The following is a 19,168-nucleotide window of genomic DNA, read 5'->3' as shown; positions in this document are numbered from 1 at the left end:
TGACAAGGTAGAGGGGTATAGAGAAGATAGCCCTATTTGACAAAAGACCAAGTCCATAGTATGGCAAGAACAGTTCAAATAAGCAAAGAGAAAGGACAGTCCATCATTACTTTAAGACACAAAGGTCTGTCAATCCGGAAAATGTCAAGAACTTTGAAAGTTTCTTCAAGTGCAGTCGCAAAAACCATAAAGCGCTATGATGAAACTGGCTCTCATGAGGACCGCCACAAGAAAGGAAGACCCAGAGTTACCTCTGCTGCAGAGGATAAGTTCATTAGAGTTACCAGCCTCAGAAATTGGAGTACAAATAAATTCTTCACAGAGTTCAAGTAAAAGACACATTTCAACATCAACTGTTCAGAGGAGACTGTAAATCAGGCCTTCATGGTCAAATTGCTGCAAAGAAACCACTACTAAAGGACACCAATAAGAAGAGATTTGCTTGGGCCAAGAAACACGAGCAATGGACATTAGACAGGTGGAAATCTGTGCCTTGGTCTGATGAGTAATTGTGAAACGCAGAGTAGGTGATCGGATGATTATTTCCCACCGATGGTGTTTTTCCCACCGTGAAGCATGGAGGAGGAGGTGTGATGCTGTGGGGGTGCTTTGCTGGTGACACTGTCTGTGATTTATTTAGAATTCAAGGCACACTTAACCAGCATGGTTACTGCAGCATTCTGCAGCAAATACACCATCCCATCTGGTTTCCACTAAGTAGAACTATCTTTTTTTACAACAGGACAATGACCCAACACACCTCCGGGCTGTGCAAGGGCTATTTTACCAAGAAGGAGAGTGATGGGGGGCTGCATCAGATGACCTGGCCTCCACAATCAACCAAATTGAGATGTTTGGGATGAGTTGGACCGCAGAGTGAAGGAAAAGCAGCCAACAAGTGCTCAGCATATGTGGGAACTCCTTCAAGACTGTTGGAAAAGCATTCCAGGTGAAGCTAGTTGAGAAAATGCCAAGAGTGTGCAAAGTTGTCATCAAGGCAAAGGGCGGCTACTTTGAAGAATATAAAACATATTTTGATTTGTTTAACCCTTTTTTGGTACCTACATGATTCCTTGTGTTATTTCTTAGTTTTGATGTCTTGTTAGAGGTCTTGTTTTGTTAGAGGGTTGCTGTGTAAAACTGGTGAGCTGTCACTTGGGGCTCTATTCAATCCGTATCGCAGAAGTTCAGCGTTACAGCGTGATTGAAATTTAAAGGCAATGTTCCGTATTAGCGGAGACTGTATAACGGTAAACACTGCATATGTTGGCTCAATCAGAAATGACCTTAACATTTATATTGCACCATCTGTAACATTTCACCGGTACAGATTAAATAGAGCCATAGATCTGGACTGAGAAATTACTGTTTGACACGTCCTCCTGTGAAATAGTGAAATCTTTGGTCAACTAAACTGCTGTGTAGGAGAGTATTGAATAGAGCCCTCATGATGCGTAATTGGGGATGATTTAAGAGCAAGCTTGGGCAACTTCATACTACAAGTAGTTAATTAGATCATAAATATTGTGGATTTTAAAGCATAAAGAAGCTTATTAAAATGTGTACAGTCTATACATTATGCAAAACAAACAGAATCTTGCTCTGCTTTAATACTGTATCTTCCTCTCCTTTAATATTATCCAAGAGAGCCATGGTAGTCAAGAGTCTCATCACAGATGTGGTAGCAGTCCTTAGTTGTAAGAAAGATAACTCCCACACACAATATTACCTCTGCACGTTGTTTAGTCTATCAACGTTTCGGCCAAAGACCGTTTTCAAGACCTTAACCCATTCAGGTGAATGGCAGCGCCAAACTGCTTCCCGTGAAACACAATATAAACCCAGACAGGAACCTTTACTGGAGGGGATTCTGGTTACAGACCATAAAGTGGTTCCATATTCTTCGGTTTGGTGTTCTGTCTATCATCTCGCCTCACCAGAGCTCCTCCACTCATAGCCCTGTTAAAACGTGTCCTTCACAACCATCCTACAAGAACCATTCAGTTTCCCGTATTGCCCATTGGCAATCTCCTCACATGCCAAAAACAAGTTGGGCTTTCACATCCTTTCTTTGCGGTCTTTCAGTTTTTCAGTCTGTATTTTCAGCACTCATATTATAGTGTCCAGTCAGTGTCCACCCAGAGTCAGGTTCTAGGCTGTCCTCTCCACTGTTGGTCAATGTGTTTGGCCCAGGGACTGAGGGCCTGCTCTGGGCGCTGTGTCAGGCCCCCTAGAGGTCTGAAGCCTGGGGAGGGGGCTAGCTGAGTGCTCTGTGTTGTGACTGTCTGTGGGCCACTCGTGTGCAGGAGGAACAGCAGGTTGTCTTGTAGTAGTCGTACACACAGAGACGTGCCTGGACCACCACATTGCAGTTGAAATACTTGTCTCGACAGTTCTCATCTGAAAAACAATCATAATCATAATATCAGTGATTTTAAGTTTTAGAAATCTTTAAGTATTTTCACAAGTTTTCTGTATGGAATAAGATTTTCATTAATGTTGAACCATTTTAGACTAAATTCCCCTCTAACCCTCATTAAAACTGTCTGGCAGTAGTTAGGACCAGACCAGCCATCATTAACCAATCCAACTGTATGACATTCCAGCGGAGGTGCTTTGGCCCCAGATCCATGTTTACTACACAGTAGTAACTGACCTATATGTGGGACGCAGGGCTCTGGGTTGCACTCCTCTCTCTCCACTGGTTTCAGCTCCTCCTCACAGCCCTCACTGGAAAGCATGTCATCAGACAGACAGCGCACCTCCCTCACACGGAAGCCCCCCTCACACGTCTTAGAACACTGCAGGGACAGAGAATACAGTTCAAACCTCATTCTCCCTTTCTTCAATTACGCTTTCAAGAGAGTGTATTTCACAAGTCCACATAAAAGCGTGTGTGTGTGTTTTTTCTTGTGAGTGTGGGCATGTGCTGGTACAGTTACTCACAGCACTCCAGTCTGTGTGGTACCACATGGCCCCACAGGGCTTGAGGTGGCAGCTCTGCTGATTAAGAGGCTTGTCTAGAGAAGAACATTCGTAGGGCGGCATTACATTGAACCCCTCGTCAGTCTTCATCAGACACACCACTGCCCTCTGCTGGCTGCCCGAGCCACACTCCGTTGAACACTGGGGGAAGGAGAAAATACCATAGGTAATACTACACATGGGCATGACATGAGGCATCTGAACTGTTTCAACATGTTTTTTTTATAAGAAAAAGTAAAAGGCATCATTGGCTCAGTTGATTGGCCGACCTGAGTTATAGAAGGTACCCCTTACTTAGAGGGACGGTTTCCTGGACAGAGATTAAGCCTGGTCCTGAACTAAATATCTACTTCAAGTGGAAATAATGGACGATGGATTTGTAATATTTGAGACTTCCTCTTTCTGTCCTGGGGTAAGAAATGTTTTTTTTGGGGGGTGGGGATAGGTAATACAACCCTGACATGAGACATCAGCAAAAATGTAAGTAATGACCAGGAGACATCTGTAAAATCTGCAGCAAATCCTCATCCTAATCTTTTCCCAGATGTGTCCCTACAAGCCCAGTTTGACCCGGCGTTGTCCTGTCTTACCTGACTCCAGGGGGCTGTAAACCACTCGATGCGACTCTCACAGGGGCCGTGATTACAGACCTGAGAGTCAGTGGGGCGCTCATGGCCACACCCTTCCAGAGGCAAGCTGCTGATGTGATTGGTCAGGCACAGTACGCCTCGGGTCCGGATGCCCATCCCACACTCAGCAGAACACTACAGAGAGCAAAGACATGGTAAGTGACAATACAAACAGTTGACCTATGCCGTGATTCAATCCGATCAGAGGCAGATCCGTGTATAGTGTACTTGACATTCAAAGGTCATTTCCAATTGAGCCGGCATATGCAGCGTTTACTGTGAATGGGGAACATTGCCTTTAAAAGGTGCAAAGCTGACAAAGCGCTATCTGATTGGATCCCGGCCCTAGTATCACCCTCATTTTTAACACTAGTATCAAGTCAATTTGTCTTCAATTATAATCTTGCATCTACAATACTGTAGTAGATGCAATCAAACAATTACTACAGTATTAGGTTAGAAAAGTGTTAGAGAGTGATGGTGAGAGTCCATGTCCTCAGTCCTACACATACTGTACATACCTTATTCCCCCAATCAGTGAAGAACCAACTTTTAGCACAGGGCCCCATGTCACAGTTCTCATTGTCACTGGGTCGCAGATTCATGTTGCACTCCTCGTTTGACACAAAGTCTCCCATGTTGCTGACACAGTGCACCTCCCTGGTCCTCTGGCCCACGCCACAGGGAACAGAGCACTGGGGAAACACAGGAGGGACAGTAAAATACTATAGGGGTAGTGTTCAGTTCATCTCACACTGTAAACATGGGTCAGTTCTCTCTGATGAATGTAACCTGTTGTCTGTGAAAACAACTGGGAAAATGCTCCATAGAATACTTGCTTGGGTTTAATTTATGATAAGGAATGTTAGAAATTTTAGAGGAATGATAACATTTACCTATTGGGGTTCATGTACTTTCTGATATATTCTTTTAATACAGTATGTTAAATCTTGTCTGAGTACTTTGAATTGAGCCTGCCTCAGATGGGTGGGGTATGTTTACACTTTTAAGACTATTCTAATAGTTCCATGTGCCGAGCAAGCTAAAGTATTTGAAACAAATACTATTTGAAGCATATTGATTGACAGCTGTCACTCACGGCGCTCCACTCGGTTCGTATCTGCCACTCGCTGCAGATTTTCAGCTGGCAGGTGCTGGTGGTCTCGGGCTGCTCCAGGTGGCGGCAGCGGCTGGTGTGGACGTTAAGGGTCCGGTTGGCATACACCTGCCTGCACAAGACCTGGCGGTGCTGCATACCCAGGCCACATGTCTTACTGCACTCCGACCACTCACCAATGTCCCAGCTGCACAGTAGGACACACAAGGCCCCATGTTCAGAGGGACACAATAGCTATGTGGTCCCAACATAGCCAATAAAACATGTGGTCAATTGTCCAATTAGATTCTAATTATGATCTAATTATTAAACTATAAATTTAACGGGTAAGGAACTTTTCATAAAAATTATAGGAAATCTGGGTCTTCTGACTTTTGCTAAAGCTCTGTGTATGTATTGAACCAGTGTGTGTAGTATGTAATGTGTGGTTGAGACAGAGGGGTCTCTCACAAGGCAGGGCAGGACTGAAGGTTGCAGGGCTCCTCCTGTGAACTGGGCCTGGTGCTGCTGTCACACTGGTTCTCTGGTACCTGCTCATGGCTCAGTCTGTGGACACAGCGGAAGATGGTGTACCTGCTACCTGAAAACCAATACACAGAAGAGCGTTAGATGTTCATGCCTCAATACTGCATCTTCACTACTCACTGTGGGAATCTGTTAAACCTAGTTGATCAGCTAGTATCAATTAGAGGTTGGGGCTTCAGTTCCGACAAAGATACATGCCATGTCTTACCTCTGCCACAGGAGGCGCTACACTCTGTTGCCCCAGACAGTTTCCAGTTGTATTCTCTCTGACGTTCGGGTGGCTGGACCGCTGGCACCTGGTTGTTGGGTACCTGGGGAGGGTATTTGCCCCCTCCTGCTGGATCGTACCCCTCCTGGTTGGGGTTGCCCCGGTGGTCAATCCCACTTTGCCCATGCAGAGTATTCCCTGGGAGATCGAACATGGTATTTCAGCCAAAATAAACAGGGGGAAACTCAGTCATTGAGATGCAGCGCCATCAGTGGGTGTGACCCCCTCCCTTTGTGGACTAATAGTTCATTTAGGCCATACAGTCCCAGTCAGTTGCATCAGTAACTATGGGGAGCCTCACCTCCAGGTCTGTGGTTGGGGTGCTGTGGAGGGTTGTCAGAGGGAAGGATGAATTCATAGCTCACTCCTGGGTTGGGCTGCTGGTAGATCACCTGAGGACAGAGCAAAAAATTATTCAGTAAACAAGTTAATTATAACGTAATGTGCCAGTGTAAACTGACAGAGAAATATGTGCCAATATGAGCTACATTTTACTGTACATAGAAGTTGACTGGTTACATACATAAACATCCAGGATCTCATTGGTTGGCCCTTCAGCCAGGAAGGACTCCCCGGCGGTGCTGGTGACCTCATTGGGTCGTCGGTAGGTAAACATGGTGCCCACCCCTTCATACTTCCCTGGCCGGTCAATGGCCCAGTTCCCATTGATGATGGAGCGACCTGAGCGGCTTTTCAGAGCTGCAGACAGACCATGAGTTGACTGTTAATAAAACACACATTGAAGGAAAACTATATTTTGTTATTTGTTTCATTAGTCCATTGTTGATGTAGTCCCAAAATGTTTTGATTGTCAGCACTCAAGTTTTCAAGATATGTAACTTTTCTGTAATGTTTTTCAGATGGCCTGTTGCCCTAACCATGGAATTCTCCAATGTGGCGGTAGAGTTGAGAGATTCAGCTACACAATTAACATAAAGCTTGCCAGCTATTTACTAACAGGTTTTTAAGACTACTAAATACACTGCTCAAAAAAATAAAGGGAACACTAAAATAACACATCCTAGATCTGAATGAATGAAATATTCTTATTAAATACTTTTTTATTTACATAGTTGAATGTGCTGACAACAAAATCACACGCAAAATGATCAATGGAAATCCAATTTATCAACCCATTGAGTTCTGGATTTGGAGTCACACTCAAAATTAAAGTGGAAAACCACACTACAGGCTGATCCAACTTTGATGTAATGTCCTTTAAACAAGTCAAAATGAGGCTCAGTAGTGTGTGTGGCCTCCACGTACCTGTATGACCTCCCTAAAACGCCTGGGCATGCTCCTGATGAGGTGGCGGATGGTCTCCTGAGGGATCTCCTCCCAGACCTGGACTAATGCATCCGCCAACTCCTGGACAGTCTGTGGTGCAACGTGGCGTTGGTGGATGGAGCGAGACATGATGTCCCAGATGAGCTCAATTGGATTCAGGTCTGGGGAACGGGCGGGCCAGTCCATAGCATCAATGCCTTCCTCTTGCAGGAACTTCTGACACACTCCAGTCACATGAGGTCTAGCATTGTCTTGCAATAGGAGGAACCCAGGGCCAACCGCACCAGCATATGGTCTCACAAGGGGTCTGAGGATCTCATCTCGGTACCTAATGGCAGTCAGGCTACCTCTGGCGAGCACATGGAGGGCTGTGCGGCCCCCCAAAGAAATGCCACCCCACACCATGACTGAACACCGCCAAACCGGTCATGCTGGAGGATGTTGCAGGCAGCAGAACGTTCTCCACGGCGTCTCCAGACTGTCACGTCTGTCACATGTGCTCAGTGTGAACCTGCTTTCATCTGTGAAGAGCACAGGGCGCCAGTGGCGAATTTGCCAATCTTAGTGTTCTCTGCCAAATGCCAAACGCCCTGCACGGTGTTGGGCTGTAAGCACAACCCCCACCTGTGGACGTCGGGCCCTCATACCACCCTCATGGAGTCTGTTTCTGACCGTTTGAGCAGACACATGCACATTTGTGGCCTGCTGGAGGTCATTTTGCAGGGCTCTGGCAGTGCTCCTCCTGCTCCTCCTTTCACAAAGGCAGAGGTAGCGGTCCTGCTGCTGGGTTGTTGCCCTCCTATGGCCTCCTCCACGTCTCCTGATGTACTGGCCTGTCTCCTGGTAGCGCCTCCATGCTCTGGACACTACGCTGACAGACACAGCAAACCTTCTTGCCACAGCTTGCATTGATGTGCCATCCTGGATGAGCTGCACTACCTGAGCCACTTGTGTGGGTTGTAGACTCCGTCTCATGCTACCACTAGAGCGAAAGCACCGCCAGCATTCAAAAGTGACCAAAACATCAGCCAGGAAGCATAGGAACTGAGAAGTGGTCTGTGGTTGTCACCTGCAGAACCACTCCTTTATTGGGGGTATCTTGCTAATTGCCTATAATTTCCACCTTTGTCTATTCCATTTGCACAACAGCATGTGAAATGTATTGTCACTCAGTGTTGCTTCCTAAGTGGACAGTTTGTTTTCACAGAAGTGTGATTGACTTGGAGTTACATTGTGTTGTTTAAGTGTTCCCTTTATTTTTTTGAGCAGTGTATAAGAGTGTTTGGACAACTAAAAGCACATATTAGGCATGCAGAAATAAACTAGAACATAAGTCTATTGAGGAGAATGGAGCAAACATCAGGGGATAATGGTAACGATAAGTAGTTCCGTGGAAGAATCCTCGGTCCTGTTTATCCCCAGGATGTTGCATCACAGCACGCTTTTACCCACTGATATATGAACTCTTCCAACAACAACGCCAAGCGACGCAGGAACAGCAGTCACTGAAAGGAGCCATTGTTCACGCATACTCTACATTTCCTGCTTAGGTGCTTACTCACTGAGTAAGTGTTGTGTAGGGGTTGAGTGGGGACTCATATTAAAAAAGCAAGGCATAACTTGGCACCCCCAGTTAGTAGTTTTGACTTAGAAAAGTAGTTTCAAAGCAGGTTCCATCGCTGGGCTCAGTGGTGGTGGTGGTTTTCTAGGCAGCAGTGAAATTCCTCACCTTAATTAAAAAGGATGGGAAGGCTGGAGGAAAAGGTCCTCTAATGAAAGCTTGTTTATATACTTTCCCCTGAGGGGAGCAGCCAGGCCAGGGGAAGTGGGGGCCAGGCACTCCCTCTCTCTCCCTTTCTCTCTCTCTCTCGCTCTCTGTCTCTCTCTTTCTCACCTTTCTTTCGCTCTCTCTCTCGCTCTCTCTCTCTTTCTCCCAGACGCACTGCTATGCTATGGCATGGCTCTCATTAAACCAATGTCTCCAACAATAAAACACTGACATTCCAGAAGTCATTCCTGAAAATAGACTCACTTCTGTGTCACACTGTTATGCTCCTATAAAGACAAGATCTTATTTATTCAATTAATTACAGCAAAGGGCTTTAAAAAAATAAAAGATTGTAACCAGAAGTGCACTGTGTGGTTACTTACTACTGACAACATCGAAATGCTCACATCCAAAATTCCGGAAAAATCCCTCCTGCTCTGTATTTGAGCTGCCTTTTAATTAAATGAATCAAATCAATTTAACAAGCAGCTGTTCCCTGCTGCCTGATACCAGGCTCACAGCACGGATGTAGCAAGACATGACCTAAATGATATAAAAAACAATAGCTACTGCTGTCAGATGTTTTATAACCTGAAGCTTATCTTTAAATTGTGAGTTTTTATTAGTACTGTTAATGTAATATGAAACATAATCTAACGTGGTCGAAGGGAAAACCTAAAATTGTTATTGCATGTGTCATAGCTCATGGGTCTGATTCAGACAGAGATGTATGGAGCCTTAAGGGGCCGTGGATAAAGAGCTGGTAACTCTGTAGTTAAACAGAGGTGGTTTGGAACCATGCTTGTGTGTTGAGTAACCTTGCCTCAGACATGAAGACTTGCCTCCCAAGCTACCCACTGGGCACACACTGGTTGAATCAACGTTGTTTCCTCATCATTTCAATGAAATTACATTGAAACAACGTGGAATAGACGTTGAAGTGTCTACGCTTTAGCTGGAGCGGGCTAACACAGTCTGACCCAGGTTAAAACACTGGTCAGTCACAGTCCTACTCACCCAGGTAATTCCTGCTCTTCACCATCTCGGTGACATTGATCTTGGTGGCTCCCTCTGGGATCTCCACTATCTTGTGGTAGCCCACCTTGTTCAGGCTGTGCTGCTGGAAGAGCCCTGACACCAGCTTACAGGCCGTGTTGTCCCCGCCACACACCCCACACTTGTCCATCACCTTGCCTGAGGCCAGGTACTCATCGCAGCCCAGACTCTGTCAGAGAGGGAGAAGGAGGTCAAATGAGTGGACAGAGGACATGTATAGCATGTCACTAATCAACGCCGGTACATAACAAACAGTACAGTACACTTTTTGTTGTAAGCAGGTGGACTGTAGGATTTTTGAGGTGAAGCAATGTTCAACTGTTGAGCTACTGAGACATCTGTTTTAACAGGCAACTGTTTTACCACTGAAGTGCATGGAAAAGTAAATAACATGAGCAACCTCATTAATCAAGTAAAGAGGGGAGAATGAGAGATAATAAACCAAAGCCTATCCAGCATATTCATAAACAAACCCATGTTATTTCACCTCTCTAACTCCCTGACCTGCTGCACATAATTAACTACCATAACACAACAACCAATTAGCCTGAGCCAGCTTCATTCCAACAACAGGCATATTCTTGGCACGATGCTGGAGTAGTAACGGCTCACAAAGTTTCAGAGCAAATCCTCAGGGGTGTTAGCTTTCTCTGTCACATTGGCACTCTTAAATTACAGGAAGCCTGGATAAGGTTAGTATAGAACACTCAAATCAGAAGTCGATAAATCCAGCCAATTCAGACGTAAAAGTAGCTCGCTGTGTCAACAGGTGTTGCAGGCAGGGGCCTAGTTGGGACTGATCCCAGCAGGCCACCGTACTTCTATAATTCCAGACCCCTGGGCAGTGGAGAGTAGACACTGGTGTGCCAGGATCAGGATACGCCCTCAGTCCGCCACCACTCGAACTGAAGGAACGACCAATGGAGGAGTCAGCAGGGGACAATAAAAGCTGTTTAGTTTTAATGACACAAAGCTCCTCTGTGATTCGACTGCTGCCAACGTTAGTCTCTAGTCAGTCAGTATCTCTCAGGGAACGTTACGTTCAGCAGTCCAGTCAATAATCCCCCCGTTCCTAGACAAAACCCGGTCACAAACTATTTCCTCCCAAACCAGGACTAATGGGGATCTTGCGTATTTTCTCAGACCAACTATATATATTACGTCCCAACAAAAAATATTACACAACATTGTATGTGTGGTCCTTAAGCACGGGACATAACATAGAATAATCACACAAACAAATGAAGAGCAGTCTACAGTGGTAATTAAAAAGGGTTTTGCTGTAGATTCATGCTCTCTCAGCGGACTTAGTTCTTCCTGGAGCTGCAGTAAGACAGTCAGCTGCAGGCTGGATGCAGGCTGGGATATGGGGATGGAAGATGGAGATGGTAGCCAGGCCAGGGCTAGGGGTGGACTGAGGAGATTGGGGTAGGCTCAGAAAACAGAAGCCTGGCTCTCGCCCACCCATAGCAGCGAGGTCTGCATCGGGCCAACACTCCACCCAGGCCAAAACAAATACACACCACCTCCTTCTACTGGCTCCCGAGTGGCGCAGTGGTCTAAGAGATTACATCTCAATGCAAGAGGCGTCACTGCAGTACCTGGTTCAAATCCAGGCTGCATCACATCCAGTCGTGATTGGGAGCCCCATAGGGCGACGCACATTTGGCCCAGCGTCGTCTAGGTAGGCCATCATTGTAAATAAGAATTTGTTCTTAACTGACTTGCCTAATTAAATAAAGGTTAAATAATAAATTCTACACAGGAAATAAGCGATGAGAGAGGAAATAGCAAACTAATAGCCCTGAGAAATGACCAAACAGGGCAAATGTTATATTGGCCAATGTGGAATTATGGATAAAAACGGATCTACAGTAGCCTATAGGCTCTCAAATGTAAGATTGGTACATGATGAAAACCAGATTGTTCCATATGAGTTTACACATTATTATATTTTCATACATCACATGTACAGTATGCAAACAATTGGGATACCAAGTGAGTAGTATCTGTCTTCTCAATTTTCCCCATAAAACACCCTGACTTTAAGTAACAACATTATCAGATATCATTTCAATGTTTAGCCTTAATCCCAGGAGAAAGAAAACGGTTCCTTCCTTCCCCTCATAAACTACAGCTTGACAAGCTCGGCGAGTAATGGTTGTCTGTGGCCGTTTGCCTGGGAAAAGCTCTGAATCACTGTGTGTTAACGTGTGAATGGAGAGTCACATCATTTATTACCCGTAATCTGAGTCATCCGTCAATGTATGAAATATCATGTGACTAAGAGGCATCAGTAGTGTTTTTAGAAAAATTGTGCAATAAGGTTTTCCAAGCCTTTTAATATGGTAAAATGGCTTAGACCTATACAGGAAGCATTGAAGTGTGGGTATTATTTGATATCACTGTACAGTACATCTTTCAAATCATAAACTGTCAAAACAGACTTTGGAGAACAGATGATACCCCATGCAAAACAGTGAAGCCAGCAGTCATTTGTTTCCCAAACCTGAAAATAGTCATCCAGGCTGTCCTTGATATATCAAGTATAAATGGTCCTGCATCACGAATCCATCAAAATGAGGTGTCTCACTGAACCAGGTTTGGAGGGATCCTAGTTTTTCCCTTTCAAGGGGATCCACAGTATTTAAGTGCTCAATTTATTAAGAGACCACATCATTACTTTTTTCTAATCTGCTCTCTGTGGGTGGTTTATAATTATGCTTGGCGCTGGATGACATCCCCTTTCAGTAGGACTATAATGGGCCTTTAAATGTCACTAAAATCCACCTCATCTGGAAATGGTTAGACGTGTCAGGACGGTAGTCAACTACCAGTCAAAGTGAGGAACTTCGGATGAAAACAACATTAGCCTTCCAATAAACCCCAGCAGTACTTTTCCAGATAAAACAGATGTAAGGTCTTATGCTTTTAGGAATTGGCTTGTCATGATAGGGATAATAATCCCTTGTTGAGTTTAATTGAATTTATGAAATTCTACACAACTGAACCAGCAGACTATCGGTTTCTTTCCATCATACCAGTAACCACTTTATAACAAAAGTTTGAGTTTGCATTTATAAGGTTATTAGATACCCTTAAACTACTGTCTCACTATGATGGTAAAAGCTATCTCAATTCCAAGCCTGTCCTCAGCTGTGCACAGAGGCGCCTCTTCTCAGAAATCAAGGTTTGGGAACTTTAAAATAAGTGCCTAATGCACTAATTGAGTGGGTAAAGAAGGAATGAAAAAACAACATTTATTTTATTACAAACATGCACAAACTGTCAATAAACAGTTGCAAAGACACTCCATGTCACTTGATCCTTTTCCCACAGGCTTGGCGCAGGTTACACTTGCCTTGCAATAATGTTTCTTTTAACTGTGCGGGGGGCCTTGGTTTGTGGTTTCCCACAAGGAATGAATATGAATATAAAATGAGTGGTCACAGTGACTTTATGCTGGAGTCAACAGGAATGTTGGAAACATCTTACAGTCCTTAAGTCGACCAGCCCCCATCTTCTTTGACTGTAAAGACTTCGGGCTGGAATCTATTAGATCTGCGCTAGCCAACATCCGCATAGAGATTGTTTTGGCGGTATTGGAGGTGGAACTACGTTAGAGTTGACAGATCCACAAGCGGCTCCTTGCATTAGCTTATCGTGGCAACGAAATCACCTGATTTTATAATCCGACAAGTCCCATGCAGCCTCGTTACAAGTTCAAACACTCAAATGCGTGATGTTCTATTGTCTACACCTTGATTAGACTGATAGACTATAACCCCCCTCCCCTCATTCAAATTAATATGAAAACATGCATTAGAAGCCTACACTTTCTATTGCCGTTTTGAACTTCTAACGCGGTTTGTGACACAAGAGCAGCCACTCACCTATTAGTCAGCTCACACCACAGTTACACCTCCAACACCTCCAAAACATCTGCTATGCGTATGTCTGCCAACACCGGTTAACACTAGTTCTGACTGAATCGTGGCCTTCATCCACCCCAAATGAAGTTATAGATGTGGTTGAAAAAGTAATCAGTGGACTGACTGCTAGGGTTTCTCACGGGCGTGGGACTGGGACCCTGGGTTAAAATGGAGACTGTTTGTGAGTGGATGTTTAGACAGAGAAATCCACTAATGACAAGGAGATTTAAGCTAACGAGTGATTGACATTAACATGTGCAGACGGCTGTACTGTATAAGCCTATCAGGGAGCATTATGGCGCACAAATACATCCAGATTCATGCAGCTGTTTCAGGAGCCCCATCTACACAAATGATCCATTATCAACCACACACTCTGCATATCAGGGACTCCAGACACTTTTATTCAGTCATTGCTGTAAGTGATCCTAGACCATAACTCTTCTGATCTCTGCCATGTCCATGGCTTGAGGTCAGAACGTACTTGGGTCTTGTCAGAGCTTAGACTAGGTGTTCCCACAATATTATACTCTGGGTGCCATGTTAGACCCACCAGCCTGGAAACCACCAGGGATGACTGAATGAAGCTTAACTTCAGCAGGGTCAGGAAGGTAGATCGCTCAATGAGTCCCTGAGAAAGCACCAAGACTGCTCACTGAATACATTAATATATTAACACACTTAGACCCTTAACACTATTACAGGGTACATACACTTTGAGTGCACAAACTTAGATATGTTTCAAGGTTGAAATCTTGCATATTATTTAACATAACATCTAATATTTTAACACCTAACATGTTGTCTCAACATGTTTATCAAATGACAACAAACTAAATGAATGCTGCATTAATGGAATACATATTAATATCAATAACAGGCTCTAGAATTAAGTGTCAGCTAAATGGTTTGGCCTCGCTTAAAAAATGACATTTGATTCAATTTAAATTCTAATGAGAATATCTTCAGATGAAAGGAATTCTCCCTTTATTTTCAAATGATAACACTTCACTTTGACATAAAAGAAACACACACACCCTGTCGACCAAATTTACGACCAAAGAGTAACAGAGTTTTGTGAACATTATGAGAACATTTTCAACTCTTCACTTGCTGTACAGCCAGCAGAGAGCTCTGCTGGAGCATTGCCATTGCTGTTATCAAGACTCGGCTTGCAATGATACATACGCCAGCTCATCTGGAAATGTAATATTTACATTACTGGGCTTCCAAGCTGAGAATTCTGAGGCAATGTCATACCAGATAATAATTCACAGCGGAGGTGACCTTACAGCAAGATGGCCACCGAATGGAAAGGACATTATGCTGAAATCTATAGAAAACTCAATGACTGACCACAACCTCAACATGAAAAAGTGGGGATCATTGAGTGGGGATCATTATCAAAAATGTGACTCATTGATCTAGAAGAAATTGTAGTAATAAAAACTAAACTGGGTCATATTGTATATTATAAGTGCATTTAACACAACACCTCTATGCTGCTGATGTTGTTGAATGGTATTCACAATATAGGTATAAAGTAAATGTGATTATTTAGAAAATAACAAAATGCTCAATTCCATCAGCTTTTAAATTGTTACCAAGGCTAGGACTAATGCAAACCCTGTGAACACTGAATACTGGACCTGCTGAGTTGAAACACTGGCCAGCTTTTAGAATAGGACCATACTGGCATCCTGTATATCATTAGAAAATACAGAGCCACATGTCCCATATAATAGTGTCTGTTTGTGTTTTACCACTGATTCCTATTTCATTTCTCACATAGAATCCTGTATAACGTCATAGTATGGCATGACAACCCACCCCCTCCGTTCGGTCGGTCGGTCCATGTGAAGTGCATGTGGCCGACCATTGGCAGGGGCGTAGGCCACAAGCATCTGTCTCCCACATGGTGAGATGCTGTGTTCCTTTCTACCTTCCCTTTAGAGGCTCCTTTATCAGAACAGTGTTTAATGAGGGTGAGGTCGCTAACAACACACACTGCCTTCAACACAGTCAGCACTGGAAACACATCTGCAGCTGTGGTGGAGGTAGGCTACTGTAGTGCTGGGGACTGCTCAGTGATCACAAGGTGAAAGGTGATTTTCACTTGTGTACAGTATAATTAAGTCACTCGAGTAAACTACATCCATCAGACATTGAAGGGCAGCTCCCAATGAATAGTGTTATGGTACTGTACAACTTCCAATACCAATTGACATTTCCATATCAGATTGCAGCATTAAAAGGAGATTAGGAAATATAGCCATTCTGGCTGCTATGACAGAAGAGAGGGAAAATTGGCAGCCTTCAACAAAGAACTAGAAAATCTATTTATGTCCTATAACCTTTCCATGCGTGTGCACTTTTTAAAACATTTTGCTTCGCAAAATTAAATAGACAAATGGACCATCACAATCCGTCTGTAAATGGAAGAATGGAAGACATACTTTCAAGAATCACAGCCTTTTCCTCTGATTTCATCTCTGGAACTTGTATCATGGATGTGTTGGGAAGTCAACCAAGCCAAGGCAATAATCTGAGTTCGTAACCACTAAAAGAAGCACAAACTCTTGGTTTTCTTGGACCAGAAAGTGATAACTCATGGGTTCTTTCCCACTACATGGCATTTCCCAACATAAATCATGTGTCAAACCTCAAGTGTGTTTCCAAAACAACCAGGGATAATGACTGAACTGTGGGGATAACTCTTCCCACTGAGAGGAGTAGGGCTATTGGGGTCTTCCATCCATTTTAAATACACCCTCTACTGTAGCACTTCACATCAGCACAGAATACAATACAGGATAAAGTGGTAATAACATGGTAATAGTATGGCAACAAGCTATAGTAACTCAAATACTTTTTGTTGCCCCGGATAGGAGTGGGGTCTTCAACAGTGAAGAGTAGAGTGATATATACTGGTCATGACTGGGGGATGTTTTCTCAACAGTGAAGAGTAGAGTCATATATACTGGTCATGACTGGGGGATGTTTTCTCAACAGTGAAGAGTAGAGTCATATATACTGGTCATGACTGGGGGATGTTTTCTCAACAGTGAAGAGTAGAGTCATATATACTGGTCATGACTGGGGGATCTTTTCTCAACAGTGAAGAGTAGAGTCATATATACTGGTCATGACTGGGGGATGTTTTCTCAACAGTGAAGAGTAGAGTGATATATACTGGTCATGACTGGGGGATGTTTTCTCAACAGTGAAGAGTAGAGTCATATATACTGGTCATGACTGGGGGATGTTTTCTCAACAGTGAAGAGTAGAGTCATATATACTGGTCATGACTGGGGGATGTTTTCTCAACAGTGAAGAGTAGAGTGATATATACTGGTCATGACTGGGGGATGTTTTCTCAACATGACTGGTCATGACTGGGGATGTTTTCTCAACAGTGAAGAGTAGAGTCATATATACTGGTCATGACTGGGGGATGTTTTCTCAACAGTGAAGAGTAGAGTCATATATACTGGTCATGACTGGGGGATGTTTTCTCAACAGTGAAGAGTAGAGTCATATATACTGGTCATGACTGGGGGATGTTTTCTCAACAGTGAAGAGTAGAGTGATATATACTGGTCATGACTGGGGATGTTTTCTCAACAGTGAAGAGTAGAGTCATATATACTGGTCATGACTGGGGGATCTTTTCTCAACAGTGAAGAGTAGAGTCATATATACTGGTCATGACTGGGGGTCATGACTGGTCATGACTGGGGGATGTTTTCTCAACAGTGAAGAGTAGAGTCATATATACTGGTCATGACTGGGGGATGTTCTCAACAGTAAAAAGGCCTCACGTACCCCACAAACCTCTCAAACCTCTCTCCCAGCCATGAGGCCTTATGTCAAGGGCACAGCAGCCTCATAAATGTCCACTGCGTGTCCCGGAAATAGCACAAACCGTGTTGATTCACCAGTCTTTAAAACACTGAGGGTTTCCTCTATCAGTATCTGTTTGTAGAGGATCTGTGTTGGGAACATAATTAATGGATAATTAAAAAAGTGCCTAAATACAGGGTAAAGGACACACCTACATGTTTACATGTGGAAATGAAAGGTGCCCTATAGTGAGAGTATTATAGAGGGAACACGTAATCCTATACAATCATTCTCTAAGACACCAATCTCAACTCCTGCCAAATGACCAACTGCAGCTTCGCCTGACATCACACATTTTTACAGAGATGTTTAGCAGAAGACAAAGCAAACCGGTTGCATGGACTCCATTCATTCACACATAACATTTTGGTCACAATTACTTTCATCAAGGCATATGACCTTGATGAACAGATCAAAGCAGGATACTGTACACACTAGAATGAGATATTCTATTTCATGACTGTACATCACCTGTCTGCAGCAGTATCACAGTGATGTCACAGCCATGTAGTCAATCATCTACACACACACATGGAGCTGTGCCAATCTATGCCCTATTCCAAGCCAGACATCACCCTTTAGAGTTTCCACAGTTATACTAAGTGCAACTTCGAAGGACACTGTCCTTTATAACTATATAACAGCCTGCCTCATATGTGCTACAGAGTCAACAGCACAGACTGCCAAAGCTGCTTAACAGTGAAAACAGTCACACAGTAAATACCTAATCTGATCCCTACTTCCTCCTCATGATCTATAGTCTGCAGTCATAGCCAAGGCATGAACTAACTTAGAATTGAACCTATCTATTAGAATCAGACTATCAACTTATAGTTCAGCAGCTCGAGAATGACTTAAGAAGAGCACCAGCTAAACAGGCTAATTACATTCATAATACAGATTTATACAGGTCATAGTTTTAGAGGGAGTGCCTCTTATGTCTGTTTGGGACGTGTAAAGGTGCTGGGACTGGGAGCGATGAGTAGCCAGTCCCAGGCGGTCAGTCTCAGCCCAACCTGTGGAAAAGCAGAGAGAGGGTCCATAGTAAGACCATGGTATGGTTTAAGTCTTACCTGTGACCACGGGTTCCCCTTGGCAGTCACCAACATGTGGAGGAGGCAGACAAGCAGCAGAAGAGCCAGACCTGATAGCATTCTCTCATGTGGCCAAGAACTATTGACCAGCAGCTCTCAGTCATGCATTCAGACAGGTCCAGTAGAAAACAGTAGCTGCTCCTGGCTGTTTCGCCTTGCCCCTGTAGTGCAGTGAACGCCAAAACCACTACTCTGCTGATTTGTATGCACAGCCTTGTAAACTGAGCTGGAGGAGGCGCAGCTGGGGAGGCTGGGGCATTTAAGAGGAAAAGTTAGGGGCGAGAGAGAGAGAGAGAGGGAGAGAGAGAGAGAGAGAGAGAGGGCGCGAGAGAGAGAGGGCGAGAGAGAGAGAGGGCGAGAGAGAGAGCGCTAGAGAGGACACGAGAGAGAGAGAGAGACAGAGAGAGAGAGGGGTATATATGGGAAGAATGAAGATTAGTGGAGAGATGTTGAAATGAAAAAGGAAATATTTGGGAAGGGAAGAGGAAGAGTATTTATTGTTTATGAATGGTGGAACATGAAGCCTCCTACTGTGTAGTCAACAAAGGACAGGTGTAGGTGAGACAACTCAACTGGATACCTTTGCTGAGCATTATTTAATAGG

At 44.0% G+C, this 19,168-nt stretch overlaps 1 protein-coding gene across 1 annotated transcript; it reads right to left on the bottom strand.

Moving 5' to 3' along the window:
* Nucleotides 1-1,037: 1,037 nt before the first annotated feature.
* Nucleotides 1,038-18,788, bottom strand: LOC112249310 (thrombospondin type-1 domain-containing protein 4). The gene is made up of 12 exons (XM_024419142.2): nt 18,544-18,788; nt 9,597-9,804; nt 6,048-6,223; nt 5,826-5,916; nt 5,465-5,662; nt 5,182-5,311; nt 4,714-4,918; nt 4,136-4,309; nt 3,576-3,749; nt 2,947-3,126; nt 2,657-2,801; nt 1,038-2,400 (listed from the first exon to the last, which is right to left on the bottom strand). Exons 1-12 carry the CDS (start codon nt 18,622-18,624, stop codon nt 2,258-2,260), a joined length of 1,905 nt encoding a protein of 634 aa, XP_024274910.1. The 5' UTR covers nt 18,625-18,788; the 3' UTR covers nt 1,038-2,257.
* Between the last annotated feature and the right edge of the window lie 380 nt (nt 18,789-19,168).

Source organism: Oncorhynchus tshawytscha, linkage group LG04, assembly GCF_018296145.1.
Source record: "Oncorhynchus tshawytscha isolate Ot180627B linkage group LG04, Otsh_v2.0, whole genome shotgun sequence".
In the NCBI taxonomy this organism is placed as follows: domain Eukaryota; kingdom Metazoa; phylum Chordata; class Actinopteri; order Salmoniformes; family Salmonidae; genus Oncorhynchus; species Oncorhynchus tshawytscha.
Note: the sequence above shows the minus strand (reverse complement) of the source record. Positions and strands in the feature narration are given on the sequence as shown.